Here is a 22,978-nt window from a genome sequence, read left to right as displayed (position 1 = left end):
ATGTGTAGCCTGCTATTAAATCCACGTTGTGGGCCCAGGCATTCCTATAGAACCTAGTTTTGGCTTTCCCTATAGAGACAATCAACTCCTGCTGTGACATGTTCAAGGTACTCAGGATTTTAGACATACGTATTTAAAATTTTAGGATTGATTCTGGCTGATCTGCTTGAAGCATTACCCTAAAATCCTCATAGAGCGAATTCGGCGGCGGAAGAAGCATTTTATAGTATGTGTTAACCATTCGCCATTAATATTTGTCCGCCAAGGGATATAAGCCCAATTCATGTAACAAGATGGCATTCGGCAGGTACCCAGGAAGACCCAGAACTGTTTTCCAAATGTTCCCCTGCAATGAATTCAAAATCGGACCCATATTCAACAGACATACATTGAGACTATACAGTAGGATAGACTCTACTTTCATAGTATAAAAGTATATCAAAGGCATTAGAGAATACCTGCAGTACCTGGAGAAAATGATTCTCATCTGGGCAGACAAATTATTCAGCTTGTTGGTCAATATACTACGCCACTTTGCGAGAAACATACTGTTTGATATGTGGTAGCCCAAGTAAGTAATCTCTTCCATGATAACTATAGGTTTGAGATTTATAACATACTTGAACCTAATAGGTTTCTTCTTCTTTGTGAAGGCTATGATATGAGATTTAGCCGAATTGATGTTCAAATTATTGAGCATACAGTAATCTTGAAAGATATTTAATTTATTCTGTAGCCCAAAGGGTACCCTATCAAACAGTATGACATCATCAGCAAATGCCAACCAGTTCAAGCGCAGTTTTCCCAGATTAATAGGGAAAACGTTTTCTCCCTCCCAGATTTTCTCAATGTCCGCCAGGTAAAGATTAAAAAGTACTGCGGCCAAATTACAGCCATGCTTCACTCCAATTTCCATCGGGATACTATCAGATAATAGACCCTCCGAGTTGATCCGCACCCTATACAATGTATTTTGGTGGAGTGCGGCAATTATTGCTACCAGCTTAGATTGAATACCATAGGACAGCATCTTCCGCCAAAGGTGGGTACGCAAGACGCTATCAAATGCAGCTGATAAATCTAAAGATGCCATATAGACTGTTCCATTAGCCTGATTACGGGCTTCTGACAATAAGTGGCCAATAATCGAAGCATTAAGCTGCGTGCCCATATCTTTCCGAAAGCCGACCTGAGCTTTGGAAAGAATTCCTGCAGTAGTGACATACTTCTCCAATTCCCGCAAAACTAGACGTGCAAATATTTTGGCCGCAGTATCTATCAGGGCAATTGGCCTGACATTTACCGGGTCATTGAAAGCACCCTTTTTGTGAATCGGAATCACTATTGCCATAAGCCAAGAGGCAGGTATGTTGCTCGTGCGATATATTAACTGATAGCGAGGCAATAGATAACTAGCCCAAAAATGGGTGTCATCCTTGTAAACACATGGCGGCAGTCCATCTGGACCTGCCGCTTTAGAGAACTTTAGTTGAGCAATCGCCCAGATTATGTCACTAAGTTCCCATGGACACTCAGTCGGGATCTTCAAATGTAGATTCTCTGACTCCAACCTTCTCCGTGCATCTGGCATTGCATATTTTTCTGTAAAGAATTGCTGCCATACAGGACCAGAAATGGTCGCAGTCATGCGCTCATCCACCTTTCCTGATGGATTTCTCAAAATAAGCCACAGTTCCCTGGTGTTTCTCTTACAAAGATGTTCCAACATCTGTTGGTTTGCAAGGGTATGAGCTGTATGACGCAACAATTTCACTTTGGACTTGAAGCATGCCACAATAGAATTTTTTTGTGTTTTATAATACAACGTCGTGCCGACCGGAGCTCTCTATTTTTACAAGTTTTTAATATCGCAACCTCTGCCAGATATTTGTGTGCAGCTTTTGATAAGCTTGTTCCAAGACAATCCTTAGATAGGCTCACTAAATTCTTGTGAATCATCATCAAATTCAATTTGTTGATTTTCTCCACCTTAACAGCAAATGGACAGTCGTCATATAACACCAACAGGTCCCTATTTACCAGGAAGACCATTTTGCGACAGGTACTAGGATGCCATCTGACAAAAAGTATGCCTATCACTTTCCAGCAAAGTCGCAGACACCAAACTTTCATACGGGTCAATCCCAATATGAAGATTCGTGTGACGCATCCGATGGTCGCTCAACCCCACATCCGAAATCACGATTGGATCAATCATTCCTGAACATGTCCCTGATGCAAGCATGTAGTTAATTAGGGACGAGGATTTTCTGTGCTGCCAAGAGGCTTTAATGCTGTGGGGTGCTAATGAAATTGGGTAAATGCCCCACGATTGAAAAAAACTCAGCCCACACTTTGCCTCTACCAGGAGACTGTTGGGCATAAAGATGGGAATGATAGACCCGGGAATTAATTCCCTCTATTCCTAGGCAGGCATTTAGGTCTCCACCAATTAAAAGTTCATGCTTAGGGAAGTGCAGTGAAACCTTCTCCAACATTTGAGTTAGTTCCAGTAGGACTAAATCCATTAGAACTGCACTGGGGTTCCAGTAAATGGACAACACAATTAAGGCATGTAGCTTGCTACCAATCGTGTGCAGTTCCACCAATGTACATGTGTCTGACTTGTCCACTAATCTTGAGGTCACCTTCAAACTATTTTTAATAAGAATGCAATGCCACCACTTGGGCGCCCCGACAAATGTCGTCGCGCGTGAACGTTGAATGCAATATAACCATCCAACACAATGTCATAAATTGCCATTGTTTCCTGCAACATGATGATGTCAGGTCTAAGGTGGACCGCAACACGTTCATGCCAAGCCTTAAGATTTCTCACGCCGTAGCAATTCCAAGATGCAACGGCGATACCTGGCAGTTATAGATTTGAGGATTCAGGTTTCATCGCAGCTGCCACTTTGATGAATGGCTCCAACCATGACAGACCACTTAACACCTGCGTTAGCGAGGTCAATCGTTGTGTCAATTCATTGGCATGGGACTCGTAACAGGCCGCTGGCAATCCTATGGCTAGATCTTTGGGAGTCGGGAGGATAAAGTCTACAAATGCCCATGCGATCTCCATGTCTGGAAATAGACAAGGAGAGAGTTCCAATAACTCAGTCAACCGAGAAGTCCAGAATCAGCTTGGTGATGATCTGTGATTGGACTCTACATAGCACTCTGTAGTTATTGTGTGGTGCTAATCTTACCCAGTCCAGGTACTTAGGGGCAGGATTTCTTAGAGACGGAATCTGGAAAAATATGTTAATCAAAAAGGACCTGTTAATCCTGGCTAGACCATTTATCTCTGGATTACTTACCCATCCAAGAATCTGTTTCATGTCCTTTGGGGTCTCAGAGAAGGACAGGATATATTGGGGGTTTACTACAAAATATATCCTCCCTGTTATTTCCTCCTCAGGAGTAACATGGACCACCTGGGGCAAGGAAGCAGGCCGTTCCAAAGCCAATACTTCTTTCCCCTCATAGGCAGCCAAATCCACAGAGCCAACTTCTTGTGTCACCAAATCGTTGTGGCAACCCTCATAATTGACCACAGTAGAAAGAGGGACTGTGCCCTTTTTTAGAGCACTTGGACAATCAACTTCTTCCTGTGGCCGAGCAGCCATTTTTTTGCTTTCAATTGTTGGAAAAAAACTATGAAGCTGGGATTGTAATTTAGTGCTTGGAGTCTTTGGCGACTTAACAGATGACACCTGTACATTGCCACTTTTCAGAGCCTGGATCTGAAGATGTTTTTTGCTTTCCTCATTTAGGTCTAGAAGATCTAATGCTAGATCATCCAAGCTCACGCCAACGTTGCCACTTAAGGTGGACGTTGAATCCTTTAAAGACTGCCAGCCACTTTCCAACGTAGCTTTTTTTACCACCTTCTGACTAATTTTGGCTAAGTTTAGGTGTTTTTGGGCTCTTAAGAAGGACTTTTTCGCCTTTCGAGAGACATTGTGCCTTCCCTCTTGCTCTGTAGTGCCCACAACCAGGTCACTTGTCGGCAAATGCGCCAGAGGCTCTGATTGATTGAGCATCGATGATGTCCGTCAATACCGAGGGACTATCCGGTGTTTGGCTATCACCACTAACGGTCTCCGTTCCTCCACAAGGCCCTGAGGATACTGAGGACTGAGATTTTGTGACCATATTGAAAAGTAGATGTTCCACCTGAAGCAGCCTATCATGATGGAGTTTGGTCACTTCCAGAAGGTCTATTTCCTCAGTAAAACCATGTTCAGTAGCCTCACTACTCGCTCCTTGTAACACATGCGAGTACAGTCTTTGCGGTAGCAGTGTATGAGGAGACCCATTTTCCGTTTGTGTGCCTTGAGACCGTGAGGCATGGACAGAAGAAACTGATGGACAATCCCCAGCAAACTTCATCATCATTTTTTCAAATTGGGAAAAATAGTATGCTTTTGATTGCACCTCCGCAAGTATAAAACCTTCCAATTTAGAGATTTTTTTCTTTCATAAAAGCCAGGGAGCCCTGCATTTCCCGTATGGAGCAATGAGTTAATTCATGGCCTTTATCAAGAAGGTTAAGTATACGCAATATCACTGGGAAGTTGAGGGGCTCATCCGAAAAGTTGTCAGAGGGAGAATCCTCAGGCGTCGAAGAAGCCCTGCCATTCCCCTTTGATATACCTAAGTCGTCATCATCATTCCCCAATGAAAAGGTTCCCAAATCCTGAGGCAAGGAGGCCCCATTAGTATGTACACATTCTTCATGGAAATTTACTTGACCCAAAGAGATACCCCCTCCCATTCCCATCAAGGAAGACCCTGGAGGATTCCTTCTAGGTTCTCTATGATCCTTAAAACTAGATTCATTAGGAAGATGGAAGTGAACTTGTTCACGAAATGGGAAGGACCTAGAGGCAGGTGAAGAAGGGCCAAGAGAAAGCCTCACGCGTTTACCTTGTTCACTCATAATTGTTGGAGCCAGCATAGATGTGTCAGATACATGGGCACAACCCTCCTGTGGATATAATAGAATACAGTTGTTATCATGTACATGGGACAGTTGACAGTCCACCTGCCCATCTTTCTCGTTGGCATCTTGGACTGTGAAGGTCGGAGGGGGCTGGCGCAAAGCCCCTCCTTCTATCCAAGCTTCTGGGCCAACTACCAATCCAACCATTAAATTAGAATCTTGAACTGTCGAGGTGGGAAGTGGCTGACTCAAAGCCCCACCCTCTATCCGAGCTTCTGGGCCGGCTACCAAACCCACCGTTCAATTGGAGTCAGGTACACCTTCCTGCTCTAAACGTACCGATTCCACATCTGCTAAGGTTGACATTGATAATAGCGATTTTTTGATAGATGGCAGCAGGGGTTAAGGTACTGTTGGCCATTTTATTCCCTGAGTTCTTGCCAGGGACCTTGGGGAGATTTGCTAACTTATTGCTGCTTCTCAAAGCACGGCTTGTGGTCTATTCCTGAACCCCAACTAGTGTGGGATGGAGTATTCACTCACTAGTGATGTAATCCCCCCACTAGAGATGGCACAACTATATATGTTGAGACAAATTATACACTAAGTGTAAGCTTCCCACTTAAGCACTCACAGACTCCTTTGCAAAAGTTCCACCACCACCGCTCTATTAATTTCACTCCCAATACTGTAATACTGTCTAATGTTAGCTCAACACAGTATAGTTTGGGAACAACAAACTCAAAATACAACAGAAAAACAAGGAGGTGGATAGTCTCTGCTTTTCACACCTTAATCAGAGTAAATAATCCTGCCCTTGTCGACACTTTATTACACACACATAGATCTCAATCTCAATACAAAATAAGTGTCAATGCGTGGACTTCTGTGTATATTAGCCCCGGAGTTAACAGGGCAAGCAAGGTCCCCACAGCCTCCTATGCTGTGTGTAGTTCAAGTGAGCCACAATTCAAACCCCACAGACTTGCCCAGAGAGCCCGTCTCTGGCAGGTTCAAAGGCCTAAAGCCCCCAGTCACCTGGCAACGGGGGACACTAACAGCCAGCCAGTGATCAAACGTGAAGCAGTTTCACAAGCAGAGCCAACCCCTGATGGGTTCAAAGGCCTAAAGCCCGCAGTCACCTGACAACTCGAAATACTGGAAACTCCAAGTGGGCTGGCGGGGTGAGATTTCCACGTTACCAGCTGCACCTTGTACTAAATGCAGAGGGTTCAAAGGCGCAAGGCCCACAGTCACCCTCTGGCTAAGAATAGGAGTGCACACTGGGATTTACAGTTCTAGCCACACGTTTCCATTGCGTGTGCACAAAAAGCAGTATATACACTTGCACTCTGTAGAAGAAAAAAACCTCATGTATGTGTTACCCTGAGGATTGCTTAATGGAAGCTTTTAAATCAAAGTACCCAGGAAATAAGGGTTGAAAGGCCTACAGCCCACAGGCACCCTTTATAAACAGCCTCCAAAATCACAGCTTATTCTCCACAAGGGTTCAAGAGAACAACGCCCACAGACGCCTTATAAATAATTTAAGGACTGGTATTTTTTAAAGTTACAGGCACATAGTATCAAAATTCTACCTTGACAGGTGCCACTTAGGCATAGCTTAGGGCGAATGGGCGAATGCGTGCTGAACAAACACACGCATGACAGCCATCACTCAGCTTCTCCCAACACCCACCAACAAAGATGGGAAGACACAGAGCAGGCCTCCCTCAAAACGCGTTCAGCGTTGTGAACACACAAAGCCCAAGAAATGTCCAATTGCTAAAAAGTCCCAAAACGCTGGAGGTAAACAGGTGCTGTATCCAAGAACAAAGAGCCAGTATAAGGCTGTATAAAGCTGCCAGAGTTCCAAAGTAAAATTTCCAAGTTTTAGGAACTTATCAGTCTTACCAGTCTTACCAGTGAGTCCAGAGGGGCTCCACAGCACCACTCCACCACCAAACACGAAATACACTGCTGACACACCGCGCCGCGCTCCGCGCCTGCGTGTTGTGTTTATTGAACGCGGGCCCCGATTGGTAGTAATAGAAAGAGGACTACGTGTGGAGATATTCCAAAATGAGTTCACTCCTATGGCAACACAGAAGGCTGGAAGCGACGTCCTCTCCCACGAACAACACGAAACACACTTCTGACACACCGCGCCGCCTACTATTCCTACTCACATTGTTAGTACCATTGGTGTTACTACTACTAGTCATTATAGCACTACCGGTCATGGTAACACCTCGGCTACTTGTTCCACTGGCAGTAGTAATACAATTATTGCCACTTCGACTACTGTGATTTTTGCTGCTGTTGGAAGTAGTACCACTACTAGTCGCTGTGTTGCTAATATTTGTAGAAATAGTACTACTATTACTATTTCTACTGAAACTATAACTATTTCTGTGACTTCTACCTGGTCGTGCTGATAAATTGCCATTGAAAATAGATGTATTACTACTGCTGACTATTAATGTTACAGCTACATATACTACTGGCAATAGTACTAATGCTGCTGGTACTTCTGCTATTGCTGTTAGTAGTAGTACTAGTATTACTACTGTTGGTACAACCACTGGAGACCACAAGTGACTGCCCTGGGAACACCAATCAGGAAGTAGTTACCTCATCCCTGCAACACCCGGAACAAATTCAGAGACACCAACCACTGATACACTAGCAGATCAGGTGACGAGACTGTGTGTGATCACTTCTGGGTTGTGGCTTCACTTTCTGTCTGTAACATCACTTCCTGCTGCCATCTTTGACCAGTGCCATCACTGCATGTGGCCATCTTGGATTGATGGCATCACTTACTACAACCATCTTGCGTCAGCTCACTCTCCAGCTAAAAAGCCACAAGACACCCCTCTGCGAGCACCAATAGGGCAGTAATCGCCCCCCCCCCCAGCAACACCAGGGACAAAATCGTATACACCAACCACTGATGGATTAGGCGATAAGGTGATAAGAGTGTGTGTCATCACTTCTGAACTCCCTAGGGGCGTTCAACCAGGGGTGTCACAGTGAAGGGTAGAAACTGGCCATTGGCCAACCTCTTTGCCCTTGAGCCTATGAGCCTTTACCTTTCTCCCCGCTGCACCTGTGATTACCCCTCGCTTCCTAATTACTGTGCTGTCTTGCCAATAATGCATTCACTCCTACTTACCTCTCTCTACGTTTTCTCCAATCACACTTCAACTTGCTTCTTTCCTATCCCTATTATAAAACTCACATCTCGAAACTCCCACTAATCCATCTCTCGTTCACCTACTTCCAACAAAGCTGACAAGCTAACCATACCTCCCTTAACGTATCCGCCTCACCTCTCTTCCTCTGAGACTCCACTTCTCTACTCTTCCTTAACGCATCAACTGAACATTGCACTCTGGGACTCTAAGTCTGTCTGCAACAAAACGTCCTTGATCATTGACTACTTTCACTCCTGCTTTCCTCCCCTAGACCTTCTTGCTACCACTGAAACTGGATTTCTCCATCTGATACTGACACTCTGGCAGCCCTATACGACTCCAAACTATCCTTCATTCACTCTCCTTGTCTGGCTGACAAAGGTGGAGGTATCTGAAACCTACTCTCTTCCCTCCGCAACACCTCGCATATCTTCATTGCCACATCCTCTCCTACCTCTTTTGAATTCCCCACCTCTACTATTGCTCTACTCAGTTCACATCATCTCCATCTATCGCCCCAACCATTCTTTGATGAACTTGGGCAACTCCTTGATTCTATTAACACTAACATCACCTCATTCTCTTAGGTGACTTTAACCTTCCCTCTCCATCCACTTCTTAGAAATCTGAACTTCAGTCTTTTCTTAGTGACCATGCTCTCCACTCCATTCATTTATATCCTACCTACCCACACCAGGGGTAAGGCTTTGGATTCCTTATTCATCTCAACCACTAATACTGCTGTCACACCATCCTTATCTGATCACTCTATTGTTTCCACCACCATCTCCTTTGCACCCTCTGACATATTCTTACCACTTGCTTCAACTATTACTGAAAGGAAGTTTAATTTTAACCTTCTGCCATTCCTCTTTTCTCTCTGACCTATAGTTCTCACTCTCTTCCTTCACACCTGATGCCTCTTCCACTAACACTGCCTTCTCCAGCATTCAATCCCTACTATATGACTCATTCTCTAATAACTTTTACCCCTAAATCTCTGCATCCTGAAACCTAGGTCTCCCACGTGCATACTGTCTCCACACAGAAATGTGTCGGATGCTGCGCAAATGGAGGCATACCCACTCGCACGAGGACCTGCAACTCTACCTTTCTGCCCTGAACTTTCAAGTCCTCTCTTGATGGACTGAAAAGGGAATTCTACCTCATCCTCATTTACTCGCACTCCATCATCCCCGCGGCTAGAGGACATCCTAAACTCACTCCTCACTCATCCTAAATCTGATGATCAATTCCAATCTCACAGCTAATGACCTAGCTGAATACTTAGCTGCAAACATTTCCAAAATCAGAGACTCTTTCCTGACTGTCACACTCCCTTCTCATGCATTTTACACTCTGCCTACTCTACCATCATCCTCTGCCTCTGTCACATTAATACTGAAAAATCCTATCTCTAATGAGGAAGGTAACCCCTTGTGTACCCCATCAGACCCTTTTGCTTCTCAGCCACTCAAGCCGATTGCCTCTTTAGTGGCCTCTCACCTTGTTGAACTCTTCAACCTGTCCTTCGACTCCACTTGCTCTATTTTTCAAAACAGCCACTGTCATCCCTCTCCTAAACAAGCAAGGGGCTGAGCCAAACCTACCAGCTAACTTTCGTCCTATGTCTCTTCAGCCTCAGTGCTCAAAAGGGTTGTGTTGCACAGTCTTACTCATTTCTTAGGCATCCACCACCTTTGAGGCCCCCTAAAAGCAGGTTTCCACTCCTGTCACTCCATGGAAACTGCTCTCATGAATGTCTCACTCCAACTTCATTGCTTCCGCCAACCACTCCTGCCTGTCCTCTATCCTAATTTCCCTTGGCCGGTTCCCTGCCTTGGACACTGTTGATCACTCTGATCTCCTTTATGCTCTCTCTGTCTTCTTGGATTCGCAATTGTGCCCTTCCCTGGATCAAATCCGACCTGCAACCTCACCAATTATGTCTCCTAGAGCAACAACACCTTCCAACTCACTCCTCTTAACTGTTGGTGTTCCACAAGGCTCTGTCTTGGGTCCTCTCGTTTTTACACTCTACACCTCTGCTCTTGGGGCACTAATCTCTTCCTTTGGCTTATCATACCAACTATTTGAGGACGACACCCAAATCTTCTCTTTTCCTGAACTCGCCTCTGATCTCTCTATCAACATTTCCAACTGTCTCTCTGCCATTACATTTTGTGTGGCTTTGCATTCTCGGATATTAAACTGTACCAAAACAGAGGTGCTCTTCTTTCCTGCCAAATCTCTCATCTATTCCTGCACCTATCCAGTTCCCACCTGACTCTCCCCTACTTTTCTGGAGCTAGAAATCTTGGCGTCATCTATGACCCTTCTCAAATCTTCTCTACTTTCATCACCAAAACTGAAATGGTGGCTTGCCTAAACCTCCTAAATATTTGGAAAATCGGGCACCTCCTTTCCTTCAACACCGCCAAGTATCTCTTAACCACTCTGGTCTTCTCTAAACTGGGCTACTGTGGCAGCATCCTCTTTGGTCTCCTCAACAAGGCTTTCTGTCTTCTCAACAAGATCATTAACTTTGCTACCAGGACTGTCCTTGAACTCCCTCACTTCACACCTTCTTCCTTGTACCGTCACCAGGCTGGATAGCTGATGATACAAAACAGGGGCAGATTTAAATTTCTTCTCCTGGGTCACAAATCTATCCACAGTAAGGCACCAACGTATCTATCCTCCTCTATCCAACTCTACAAGCCTTCTCGTAATCTCTGCTCAACCTCCTCGACTACCCTTGTGGCACCTTGCCCTACCTGCGCTTCCTCTCTCTTTGCTCTTTCTTTCTTCTTGCTCCACTTGAAAGGAATTATCTTCTCCCGGACATTAGAGAAACAGTCCACACGGATTTGTTCAAAACCAAACTAAAACCCTACTTGCTCGCCTCCGAGACCCTCTCAGCCTACCTTTCATCTGCCTTCTAGCTAACATTTTTCCCTTGCGTCTAACCTGCCTATGCACCTTACTTTCTCTGCCTTCACTCTAGCACTTCGTCCATCATGGTCACATCCCAAACACGATTAGCTGTACCGCCTACGTGCACTTAATGTCTAACATTGGTTATCCTTCTCTGTGTATGTCCAATTATGTATTGTCCACGGTGACTGTTGCATTTACTCCCCTCCACATCCTGGTCCGAATCTATGTGATTATTGCGCCTCCCTTAACAGCGCCGACAAAAATATCGATGACAATTACGGCGCAGCCCAGTGATCAGATAGACCACTTTGGCTGCACCCCCCTGGCCTGCATTCACCTACCCCCCACTTACCTTTCCGGCGTCACACTTTTGTGTGCGCCGCCGACTCCCCGCTGTCCCTGCGGCGTCAGTTTCTCCCACTTAAATGGGTCAGAGCTGACGCTGACTCCCCGCTGTCACTGCGGTGTCAGTTCCTCCCACTTAAATGAGTGGGAGCTGATGCTGCAGGGTCCGTTTTCTTTTTTTTTTAAACTTTGTCACCCGCTTGCCACAATGGTAAGTGGGGCACACCCCCGACTCCCGTTACTGCGCCCAAGGATAGCGGGGGACACCGCTGCAGCCCCCGCTCTGTTTGGGCGCAGTAATGGGATTCAGCAAAAGGAAATGTACTAAAGTCGCCTTACTGCTTAGTCGCAGTTAAGTTGTCGACATTTTGGTACATTTCTTTCAGAGGTTCAGTTAAACTCACCCAATTGTAAGAAGCTCACTCCCATCAAATCTGATGTATTATCTAGTGTACATTCTTTTGTGATCCTTGTATGTATACATAAATAAGTACAAGTAGTGATCTAGCCAGGACTTTAAGAAGGGGTGATGGTGATAACGTTTGGAAAGCACAGAACTTATTTTTGGAGGGTACTAATGTACTTTTAAAAGGCGAACACGCACATTGTACCTAATCTTGGGTGTATAGAGCAGGGCTTGCCATAAAACAGATTCGAGGGGATTGGGTCCTCCGACGTATTCCATATCTATGACATGTAATCACCACAGCTGTGCTGCTTCGGAAAATCTTCGGCGTCTGCGTCCTGCGTCGATGGCGTCGATACACCACCCTCGAGGACCTCCTCCGACGGCCGTCGTCACTGGATGTTATAAGTAGGACGCACGACGCCCATAGCCTCAGTTCCGTTTTTTCCGCAATCGTGTTCGCTTCGGAGATCTCGGCGCGCCTCGACTCTTTGGAGTTTCTGTTCTTTCTCGGTTCTTCGAACCTGTTTGTATTGTGAAGTTCTTTTTTCGTGGAGATGTCTACCTCGTCTTCCACACCACGTCCGGGCTTTAAGAAGTGCGGGGACTGTGGGTCCAAGATCTCGGTAACGGACTCGCACGACGCCTGCCTCTGGTGCCTCGGGGAGGCCCATGACACGGATGACTGTGTCGACTGCCAGTCGCTCACGTCCAAAGCCTTGTGGGAGCGCAGGAAGAAGTTATTGGTAGGTAAGGTGTCCAAGCCACGGAAGTGGAGGTCTGTGGGACTTTCGACAGACAATTCGAGGGGCGACTCTCCGCGTCGTCGTCGGGAGTGCAGTGGGTTTCGGTCCTGGAGTCGGTCCCGCCACTCCTCTGCCTCTTCGAGGCACTCCCAGAAGCGCCGTCATCGGTCGCCTTCCCCGTCCTCATCCGAGAGCTCTGCCCATCGGCGGGTCGCTTACCCCACCAAGCATGCGAGGCCGGAGGAGTGGGCTTCCTTCGGGAAGAAAATGTTGGCGATTCTCGAATCGCAGGGCACTGGTCCGTCCACGCCTCCGAGTGGGGTCGGTCGTGATCAGTCGAGACACCGCTCGCACACCTTCGGGCTCAGGTGGTCGGCACGATTCGCGGGAGAGGTCCCGCTCGGACAAGGGGAATCGTTCTCGTCATCCCCGTTCCAGGTCCCGGTCCTCGACGCGCTCGAGACTGTGTGCACCTGTGGTGTCTTCGAGGAAGACGTCGATGCCGGTGGCGCCGAGGTCGTCGACGGACTCTTTCGAAGCTCCACCTTCGAAGAAGTCATCAACGCCATCGGCGCCCAGGCTGTCGAAGGACACGCTCGGGGCCCCAGCCTCGAGGACTGTGTCGGCACCATCGATGATGTTGGCGCCGCGTTCGGCGTCGACGCCGTTTCACTCGATGCCCTCGACACCTTTCGAGGCTGTTTTGACAGGGGTTCCCCGGGGCTCGGTGGAACCACCTAGAAAGGCTCTGGCAAAGGTCACGCATGGCTTTGTTCCACATTCTGTGCCTTCTTACCGCCAGCTTGAGTTTATTTCAGAGGTGGATGAGGGCTCTGATGATGGCATGGTTCCCGATACAGTGCCGGACGAGATTCTCTCGGGCCATAGCCAAATTGAGGACCTCCGGCAGTCCCTGCACAATGCCAGTGGGCTGGACACCTCTCTGGAGGTGGAGTTTTGTAGGCCTGAGCCTGGCGCTCATGCCGACTCCTCGTACCGTATGTCCAGGGTCACCGAGTACTTGGGATGGTCTGCTCCCCCAGGGGATTTTCTTCAGGATGACCTTACGGATATCTTCGACCAAGGTCCACCAACTGACCCGGTACTGCTGTTCCATATGGCTCTACAGAGGAGGGTGGCGGCGGCTTGGACTGCTCCGGAGAGTGTCCCGGCAGTGGGCAAGTCTTTGCCGCGAAAATACCGTCCAGCCAGTAGCGACCCCTGCTACTTGACCAAGCACCCCACTCCGGAGAGTTTGGTGGTGCAGGTGGCTACGGCCCCGGCAAAGCAGGCGTCGTATCCTACCATCCCTCCTGATAGGGACGACAAGCGTTTTGACGGCTGGGCGAAGAAAGTGTTTTCTTCAGGCGGTATGGCGCTTCAGGCGGCCAACTCTGTATGTGCCTTGTCACGTTTCACACACACTCTGTGGAACTGTTTCCTTAGCGGCTGAACATATTCCCCAAGGGAACGAACGGGATGGTTTCCTTGCCATGGTTCCGGATGGCAAGGATGCCATGTGTGAGGCCGTTCAGTCGGGTTTGGACATGGCAGATTGCGTCAGCCGGTCCATGACGGTGAGCACTGCGATACGCAGGTTTGCGTGGTTGCGGAAGTCGCGGTTTGCTCCTGATGTGCTGGCCCGGCTCCTCAACATGCCCTTTGACGGGGAACATCTTTTTGGCAGCAAGGCTGACGAGAGCCTTGAGTGGTTGCAGACCTCCAAAGCTGCAGCGAAGTTATTGGGCGCTGCAGTTCGCCAACCTCCGCCTTTTCGTCCTAGGGGACAGCAATTGAGGGGAGGTTCCTTTCATTATTACTCATCCTTTGGTAAAGCGAGAGGAGCTGCCAGTCAAAGGGGCTACCGTAGGAGTGCCAGAGGTGGAAAACAAGGTAATTGAGGTGCCAAGGCCACTCGGGCTATTGCCTCTTTGCCCTCCGGCAACGCCGCAGCCGCTTCAGCTCAGTCATGATGCCATGTCCCATGGTTTGCCGGTTGGGGGAAGGCTGGCGCAGCATCTTGCAGAGTGGCGCGCCATTACTTCAGATGTGTGGGTTCTGGAGATCATAACCCACGGCTACTGTCTTCCTTTCCGGTGGAGGCCACAAGACAATACACCGGGGAATCTCTCTTTGAAGAGTCCGGATCCCCTCCTTGCGCAGGAAATTCAATCCCTGCTGGAGAAAGGCGCCATAGAACTGGTGCCTGTAGCGGAGCGGAACAAGGGATGGCATTCCCCTTATTTTTTGATTTCCAAGAAAGACTGGGGATTGAGACCCATCATGGACTTGCGCGGTTTGAACAACCTCCTCAGGAAGGACAAGTTCAAAATGGTTACTGTCTCTCAAGTCCTCCAGGCCCTTCAACTTTAGGACTGGGTGGTGTCTCTCAACCTCAAGGACGCTTATTTTCATGTGCCGATACATCCAAAGCACAAGAAGTACCTGAGGTTTGCTGTTGGCGACTCGCACTTTCAGTTTTGGGTCCTGACGTTCGGATTGACCTCGGCCCCGAGGGTCTTCACCAAGCTCATGCTTGTGGTGGCAGCGCACCTCAGAAAAGGGGGATTCACGTCTACCCCTACCTGGACAATTGGTTGATCAGGGGGCGCTCTTGTGAGCAAGTCCTGGATCATCTGTCAGTCACCTGCCACACCCTCCACAAGCTGGGCTTCTCCCTCAACTTAAAGAAGTCCCATTTGACACCAACTCAGAGGTTCCAGTACATCGGAGCAGTGCTCGACACGTCCCTGGGGCAGGGCTCATCACATTCAGCAGATTGTGCACAAGTTCAAGCTTGCCCAGAGCCTCCCAGCGTTTGAGTTCTTGAGGTTGCTCGGCCTCATGGCATCCTGCATTCTTCTGGTGCCAGAGGCCAGGTTGCAGATTAGATCTTTGCAATGGGCACTCAAGCTGCAGTGCTCTCAGTCCTCTGGCAGGTTGTCGGAGCCTGTTCAGGTGCCGTCCTCGGTCGCCCAGGACCTTCTGTGGTGGGCCGTCGAAGACAATCTGATGAAGGGGGCTCCATTTTGGCTACCCTGGCCGGAGGTGACGATCGTGATGGACACATCCCTCACGGGATGGGGAGCTCATGCCAACGAGTTGACAGTCAGTGGTCGTTGGTCTCCGTCGGAGTCCAGACTCCATATCAATCTGTTGCAGCTGAGGGCCGTCAGGCTAGCCCTGAAGGCTTTTCTGCCGACTGTGCGAGGGAAGAATGTCCTGATCCTGACAGACAACACAGTGGCCATGCACTACCTCAACAAATAGGGGGGGGCAGGGTCATTTTCTCTCTGCAGGGAGGCGATGCAGCTCAGGTTCTGGGCAATCCAGCAGGAAGTTTCGATCCCCGGAGACAAGAATGAGACGGCCGATGCTCTGAGCAGGCAGAGTGCGATCTCTCATGAGTGGGAGTTGGCTCAGGTGATTCTCCTTGAGATCTTTGCCCTTTGGGGGACCCCTCGGGTGGAGCTCTTCGCCTCCAGTGTCAACAGGAAGTACGAGAGGTTCTGCTTGCAGGAATTTCCTCCAAAAGGAGCCTTGGGAGATGCGTTCGTGGTGGAGTGGTCCTTCCCACTGCTGTACGCTTTTCCTCCAGTCCACGTCATCCTGCAAGTACAGCAGAGGTTGAGGAGGTTCGGTTCCCGGATGATCCTCATTGCTCCGGCGTGGGCCCGGAGGACGTGGTACCCGGACCTTCTCGACTTCTCCATCTGCCCTCCATGTAGTCTTCCCTACCGAGACGATCTGCTCTCACGGGAGGGGGGGGGGTCAGGTTCTCCATCCAGAGGTCAGAACCCTCAACCTTCATGCTTGGTTTCTGAAAGGTTGAGGTATAAGGATTGGGACCTCCCTGAAGACGTGATGGAGGTGTTGCTCTCGGCCAGACGGCCCGCAACAAAGTCCCTGTACCGTTGCCATTGGCGTAAGTTCTGCGACTGGTGCAGGGTTCAGAATGTGGATCCTTTTGCTTGTGACATTCCCATGGTTCTGTCTTTTTTGCTTTCTTTGGCCCACAGGGGCTTGCAAGTGGGTACCATAAAAGGTTACCTGGCAGCGCTGTCCATATTTAAGCGCTTGTCTGAAGAGTGTTCCTATTTTAAAATTCCTTTAATTTCTCAGTTTCTGAAAGGGCTCACTAATGTGTTCCCTCCGTCAACTTTCCAGGTGCCCGGTTGGGATTTGAACCTTGTTCTTAAGTTTCTGATGGGTGCTCCGTTTGAGCCTTTGCATTCATGCCCTTTGAGACTGTTAACTCGTAAAACTGTATTTTTGGTTGCGGCCACTTCCGCTCGCACAGTGAGTTAGTTACAGGCACTTTCAGTTAAGCCACCCTTCACTTTGTTTCATAAGGACAGGGTTGACCTTAGTGTTCGTCCTTCCTTTCTTCCGAAGGTGGTGTCGGAATTTCATTTAGGCCAGAAGGTTGTTCTTCCGTCGTTTTATCCTCCTCCACATCCTGGTAAGGAAGAGGAGAGACTCCATAGGCTTGATCCTAGGAGAGCGTTAAGCTATTATATTTCACGCATGTCCCGGGTCAAAGTGGACGATCAACTCTTCATTGGTTACGCTGGAAAGCATTTGGGACAAGCTGTGACGAAACAGACTTTGTCTCGCTGGATTATTTTGGGTATCTCTGAGTGTTACCGCTTGGTGGGTAAGGACCCACCGGTCGGCTTGCGGGCCCATTCTACCAGGGGTATGGCTGCCCTACATACTTTTGTACATCACTAATCCCTCGATTCCATCCATGGGCAGGATCTGGCCTTTGGCAAGGCGGTCCTTTACTCCGCAATTTGATTGGGCATTCTAAATTTCTGTTTTCTAAATTCTTTTTCCACCTCCTTGCATTGGTACTGCTTTGGGAGCCTGTCATAGATATGGAATACGTCGGAGGACCCAATCCCCTCGAAGAACAAGTTACCCTCTTACCTGGGATGGTCTCACTCTTTCGATGGGATGGTCCGACGACATATTCCATATCGCTCCCTCCCTCCCTTACCCGCTACAGAATTTCTTATGCGATTGCAGCTTACGTTTCCGCAAGGCTTTGTGTGTCAGACTGGCAGCAGACTGGTGCCACAGGTTCTGTGGAAAAAATTATAACTGAGGCTATGGACGTCGTGCGTCCTACTTATAACATCCAGTGACGTTGGCTGTCGGAGGAGGTCCTCGAGGGCGGCTCATCGACGCAGGACGCAGACGCCAAATATTTTCCGAAGCAGGTGATTACATGTCATAGATATGGAATACATCGTTGGACCATCCCACCGAAAGAACATTACCAGGTAAGAGAGTAACTTGTTCTTCTTATGCCCAGCATAGGAGTTCTAGAAAAATTCAACTGCAAGGACTGCTTTTATTGGTAGTAGTAGTAGTACCTCCACTACTTTGCGTAATCCCACCACTATTGTTAGATATTGTATTGCATTTGGACCATAGTTACATGGTTTCTAAACATATTGCTTCAAACCAAATGAAAATGCAACCTTTCAGAAAATGGAGGATAACCCAAGAAACAAAAAAGTTAAAGGTAGTATAGATGGGAAGCGTGTTTGGCTTGGAATGTGGCAGAAGAGAAAAAATAAATGTCAGGCAAAAATGTATTTGTTGTGAAACCGTTGTCCCCTTCGAGTCTTGCATTGGAAGCAAACCTGTTAAAAGTGGACATTGTTCTGCCATCACTGGAAAGAAGAAAGACATTCTTGACAGAAGTTACACAGCAAATTTGGGCACCTCCCGGCAGGTATCTGGCAGCCAGGCTTGTTGTACAATACGTGTATTTGTAGCAAAGGCATTAAGAAAAATCATTACACTTGTTTCATATGTTGATTTAAAACGCAATGCAATAAGCTATAAGTTATAGAGTGAGTGCCCACTGCGTGATTGGAATCTTATGTCCACTGAAACATGACTGCATTAATATCATCTCTTTTCTTTTAATTATAGAAATTTAAAATACGCATTGAGGATCCTCCACGCCGTAAGCATATGGTGTTTTTAGGCGGTGCAGTGCTGGCGGACATCATGAAGGACAAGGACAACTTCTGGATGACCAGACAAGAGTACGAAGAGAAGGGAGTGCGCGTACTGGAGAAACTCGGTGTGACTGTGCGATAAACTGCAATGCCCTCATCCCACTGCTTCTTCTCAAAAGCTGCCTCTTCCATTCATTGGCAGTCTTTGACTTCTTTAAGCTGTTCCTCATGAAAGGCCGGTCTGCGCCCTTTGACCTGAGAGGTCAGGCTTTAGTGAGATAGCAAAGGGGAACTTATGTTAAATGTTAATTTGGCTGAAATAGATTGTTTAATTTGACCTCTTCCATGCATAAAGAAATCTCAAGGAAGCATTCTAGCAGGTATTTTCCTCCCTGTGATGCTCCTGGGCATCTCGCTTTTTCTTTCCCTTGCCAAGTGGTTGTCTCTTCACAACAGCTCATCCCCCACTCTGTTTGATAGTGATATCCACCATTGCACTCTTTGCTGTGTTCCTCACAATATTGTACTTTTAAAACGGTTATGTTGCCACAAGTCTGTGGCGAGAAAGACAGCAAGCAAACTGAAAACCTATTAAAGCGGTTGTTTTCAGCTACTGGATGAACACGGTTGAACCTTTTTTGGTTTGTTTTAATTTTGTTTTAATTTTTGTCTTTGCAAGATATATGTTTGTGTAATAGTGAGCGATAAAGTGAAGCTGTATACATCATACATAAGGGTTAATGTATTGCTTGCATTGGAGGACCTCACTCACAGGGAGTTTTCCAAGTATCCTCGCCACATCCTCGAGAACACTAACATTGTTTAAAACATGTTGAAAAAGGTTTTTGTAAGAGTTAAAAGCACTTGTGTCCACTTGCTAAGTGCTTCACTTGAATTTTGCCGTCCGTGTCTCTTTCATGTAGAACTGTTACCTACTTAGGTGTGACCGTTCGTGCAAAATGCATGCAAGTAAACCCTCAGAAATGAAAAACAGCCACAGAAGGTTGTTTAGTATGGTCTGTACTTATTGCAGCTAACAATATAAATTGGTCCATGGGCTTCTTGCCAGTTGGCAGAAATCCACCATCTCGTTTTGTCCAGGTTTTAGATCTAAGTGACGGTATTGCAGTCTGCGTGGGCGTTCACTTAAGTCTTTAGCAAAACAACAGGGTACAGATGTTAGGCTCACCTTGACATGAGACATCCTCTTGTTGGTATTAGCTATTTAGCATTTGCATCCTAACGCACCCATTGTTATCATTTGATGTGTATACAGCTGTGTCTTACATGTACATACAAAGGACTTCAAAAGGGCAGGTTCAATTCGCATTCAGTGTTAATTGAATTTTATTCAAGAGAATGTTTTTTTAATTTTGTCATCCAGTTAATTGAAGAAGAAAACAGAAAAAATGTAGGGAAATAAAACGTTAGATTAAAAAAGAAAGTGACAATCCTATTTATATATAGAAAAAAAGAGCTCATATTTAATATTTAAATAGGTTGACAGTAAATACCTTGCTTTTACAATAATAAAGCAAAAGCAAAATAATGATTTTGGGGAAATCTTTTCATATAGGTATTGCGTAACTTAAAAGTATGCTTCAACAAAAGTATAATGGATGAATACTGTTCAAAGCTTTAGCAGATATTTCGGAAGGGGCATGCTGGCCATGCCCAGACACTTTCGTATATATATCTATATATATTGAGTAGCTAGTTAATATGGGAATTGAGTCACTAACTTGGATTTCCTAAAGCTTTCCGTCCCTCAGGAAAATAACATTTTACATTGCTGGAATTTTCACCTGTAGCCGCAGCACATCACAGAACGTAATTTACACCTGTTTCTTCAGAAATGTATCATGCAGACTGTAAAGTTTGCGCACATAGGCAATTTTCCCAAAAATAAGATCTGTGGGGAGACTAAGGCATGTATTAAATCTGAATAGGTAAAATACTGAAATTACACACATAAAGAAGGTTCTCTACTTCAAATAAAGACTGAAATTTGGTGTAAAGGAGTTCCGGACAGCTCAAACACATTTGCAAAATTAGTATTTATCTTGCGCAGGTCCAGCAGAAGATATTGTAAACCAGGCCAGTGGTCAATACCAAAACGTAGCTTTCTGATTTGAATGCTGGCAGCCAAAGTCTGTCTGTGAGATGCACATGAGCCGTTTACGACCTGTACAATGGGATTCAATATCCATCGGGCAGATGCACACAGGGCTATCACTTCATTATACATGCTTGATATCCAATAAAGAGGGAAGGAGGCTCCCCTTCTTTTGTACCAATGTTCTTCCATGCTGTGAAGGAGTTGTTCCCCTGTCTGAAGGAAATCAAAGCTTATTTCCATAGCAGAGGGGGTAAAGTTCCCAAACTTGATGAGGCCGAGTACTATACTTCTGCTTTACCACATGGCCAGTTATTAATGGTGCCAGTACTTCGGGAAAAGGGAATCATCTAGGCTGGGGTCAGAAGCAAGGTCTCAGACCGCCACCACTAATCTTGGCCTAATGCCACTCACCCTGCTCATAGGTAATGCCGTAAGCCACACACCCATCACACCGCCTACTGTATCTTCTCTATAGGCACCTTTACCATACAACCTTAGGGGGAAGCAAGAGATGCTGTGCCCCTGGCCTGCCCTTGTCAGTTGGCTCTTTGCCCCAGTGGAAGCCACTTTACAATAGAATATTCTCCACCAGGAGCAGGCACTCCCAAATAGGGGAGAAGTGCTGGGTGGGGCCCTCAGATTTGCCTCTCGACTCTATAGTCTTGGTCGATCTTCCATTACCCATGTGCGAGTGACCTCTGCCTTCAACAAAATTCCTTGTCTTCTCTACGGAATCTATTTTCTTTTGGACCAACACAGTTTTCAAGCCTTTATCTTCAAAATATTATTCATGTAGAAAGTTGTTTCTCAGAGACCGGTTTGTAGTGGGGCTTGCCTGCCTTTTATTCATCTAAGTTACAGAGCTGAGAAATGTGCCACATAAGTTGTTGAAAATTCTCATTCTTTAATGTTTGTTACTTTTTGACTGTAGGGACGGTTTATATGATGACCACCCCTCACTTCAAAAATATTCACCCTTTAGTAATATATTGCCTGACATTTCAGGCATTTTTGAGGTTATCCTATGGGGCAGAACCTCTGGTAAGACAAGGTGCTCATTAGTAGAGTACTTTTTGTGATACAGTTAGACCATGACTTTTTACCCAGTTGTGTGTCACATTTGAAGATATTCTGTGAACAGGGCCTATGTAATGAATGTATTCTAGTATGTACATGTTTAAGTTGCAACATTTTTTTAAATATAATCCCTAACCATTTCTTCAAGAAAAGCTGTTTTGAAACATGTTGTCCTGTTCAGTAAATGTTTGTCATGCAAGTGTTTCTTTGTGACCAGCCCTTAAATATTTCTCTGTATTGAATCAAACCTTGGAGATCATCATGGGCTTCACTAAAAACTCACATAGCAAACGGAATGAAGTTAACTAAAAGAACAAACCTGGTGAAATAACAATGGTCCATTTACATATTACATATTTCCAAGCAACTCTCTTGACTTTAAACAACAATAAAAACAATTTTCTAAGTATTGGTAGCCTCCTTTTTTCTATGTATTTCAAGAACTCATGTGCATCAATATGTTTGTTCATTTTCTGAATCTTTTTGGGCCTCGTTGTATTTGTCTGTTGACGTTATCAAAAAGCCTGTCACGTGCTCAACATCAAGCCTTTACACCATGTTCTTGTTTCTGTGGCTTATTATGAGATTTTCTCATGATGTATTTTGTCATCCTGTTATCCTTAGTTTGGTTTTGTAAGTAAATGTTTTCGTGCAAGATAATACAAAGTATCCGCTTTTCTTAAACCAGCGTTGGTGCTGAGACTATGGCCTACTGTATGACAGATAAAGTGGAGGCAATGAAGGCATTGGAACATCTAATGATTTTTGTTGTCTTCTTTAAAATTGTTCATTGTGCGCTATTTATGGGAATTATTGACAAATGATTGCATGTACAAGGTGTTGGAAGAGGCAATACTTCTCCAGCATTGGATCTTCAATAGGTTCATATGATTTGAATATTCCCGGGCGTCAGGCTCTGGCCTTTAACTTGGGCCTCAGGCTGGTAACACATGTTCCAGCCCATGGAATGGGTGATTATTGCTTTTAGAACCCCGGGCTGACAATCCTATAACCTAGCGCGGGCAGGGGAGGGGCTAAGAGCAAAGTTTTTAGTTTGTTGCGAGTCGTCCGGTTCATTCAAACAGAATACTCACTAAAGATACCTGCCATTGATCATGAAGAAGTTGCTCTGTACGGAACCCCTCTTCCATTTCCATGGCAGTCGGCGGGGACAACAGAAGGAGGCAGCAGCGGTGGACTCCAACACCGCTGCAGT

At 46.5% G+C, this 22,978-nt stretch overlaps 1 protein-coding gene across 1 annotated transcript in view; it reads left to right on the top strand.

Moving 5' to 3' along the window:
• Positions 1–22,171, top strand: part of LOC138467868 (actin-related protein 2) — a 599,885-nt gene extending 577,714 nt beyond the window's left edge. Inside the window, exon 9 of the mRNA XM_069608160.1 lies at positions 18,538–22,171. Coding sequence (XP_069464261.1) covers positions 18,538–18,708 — 171 coding nt within the window. The 3' untranslated portion in view covers positions 18,709–22,171. The remainder of the gene's footprint in view (positions 1–18,537) is intronic.
• The last annotated feature ends 807 nt before the right edge of the window (positions 22,172–22,978 follow it).

The sequence above is a fragment of the Ambystoma mexicanum genome, chromosome 4q (genome assembly GCF_040938575.1).
Source record: "Ambystoma mexicanum isolate Mex_15411 chromosome 4q, UKY_AmexF1_1, whole genome shotgun sequence".
Taxonomy (NCBI): Eukaryota; Metazoa; Chordata; class Amphibia; order Caudata; family Ambystomatidae; genus Ambystoma; species Ambystoma mexicanum.
Note: the sequence above shows the minus strand (reverse complement) of the source record. Positions and strands in the feature narration are given on the sequence as shown.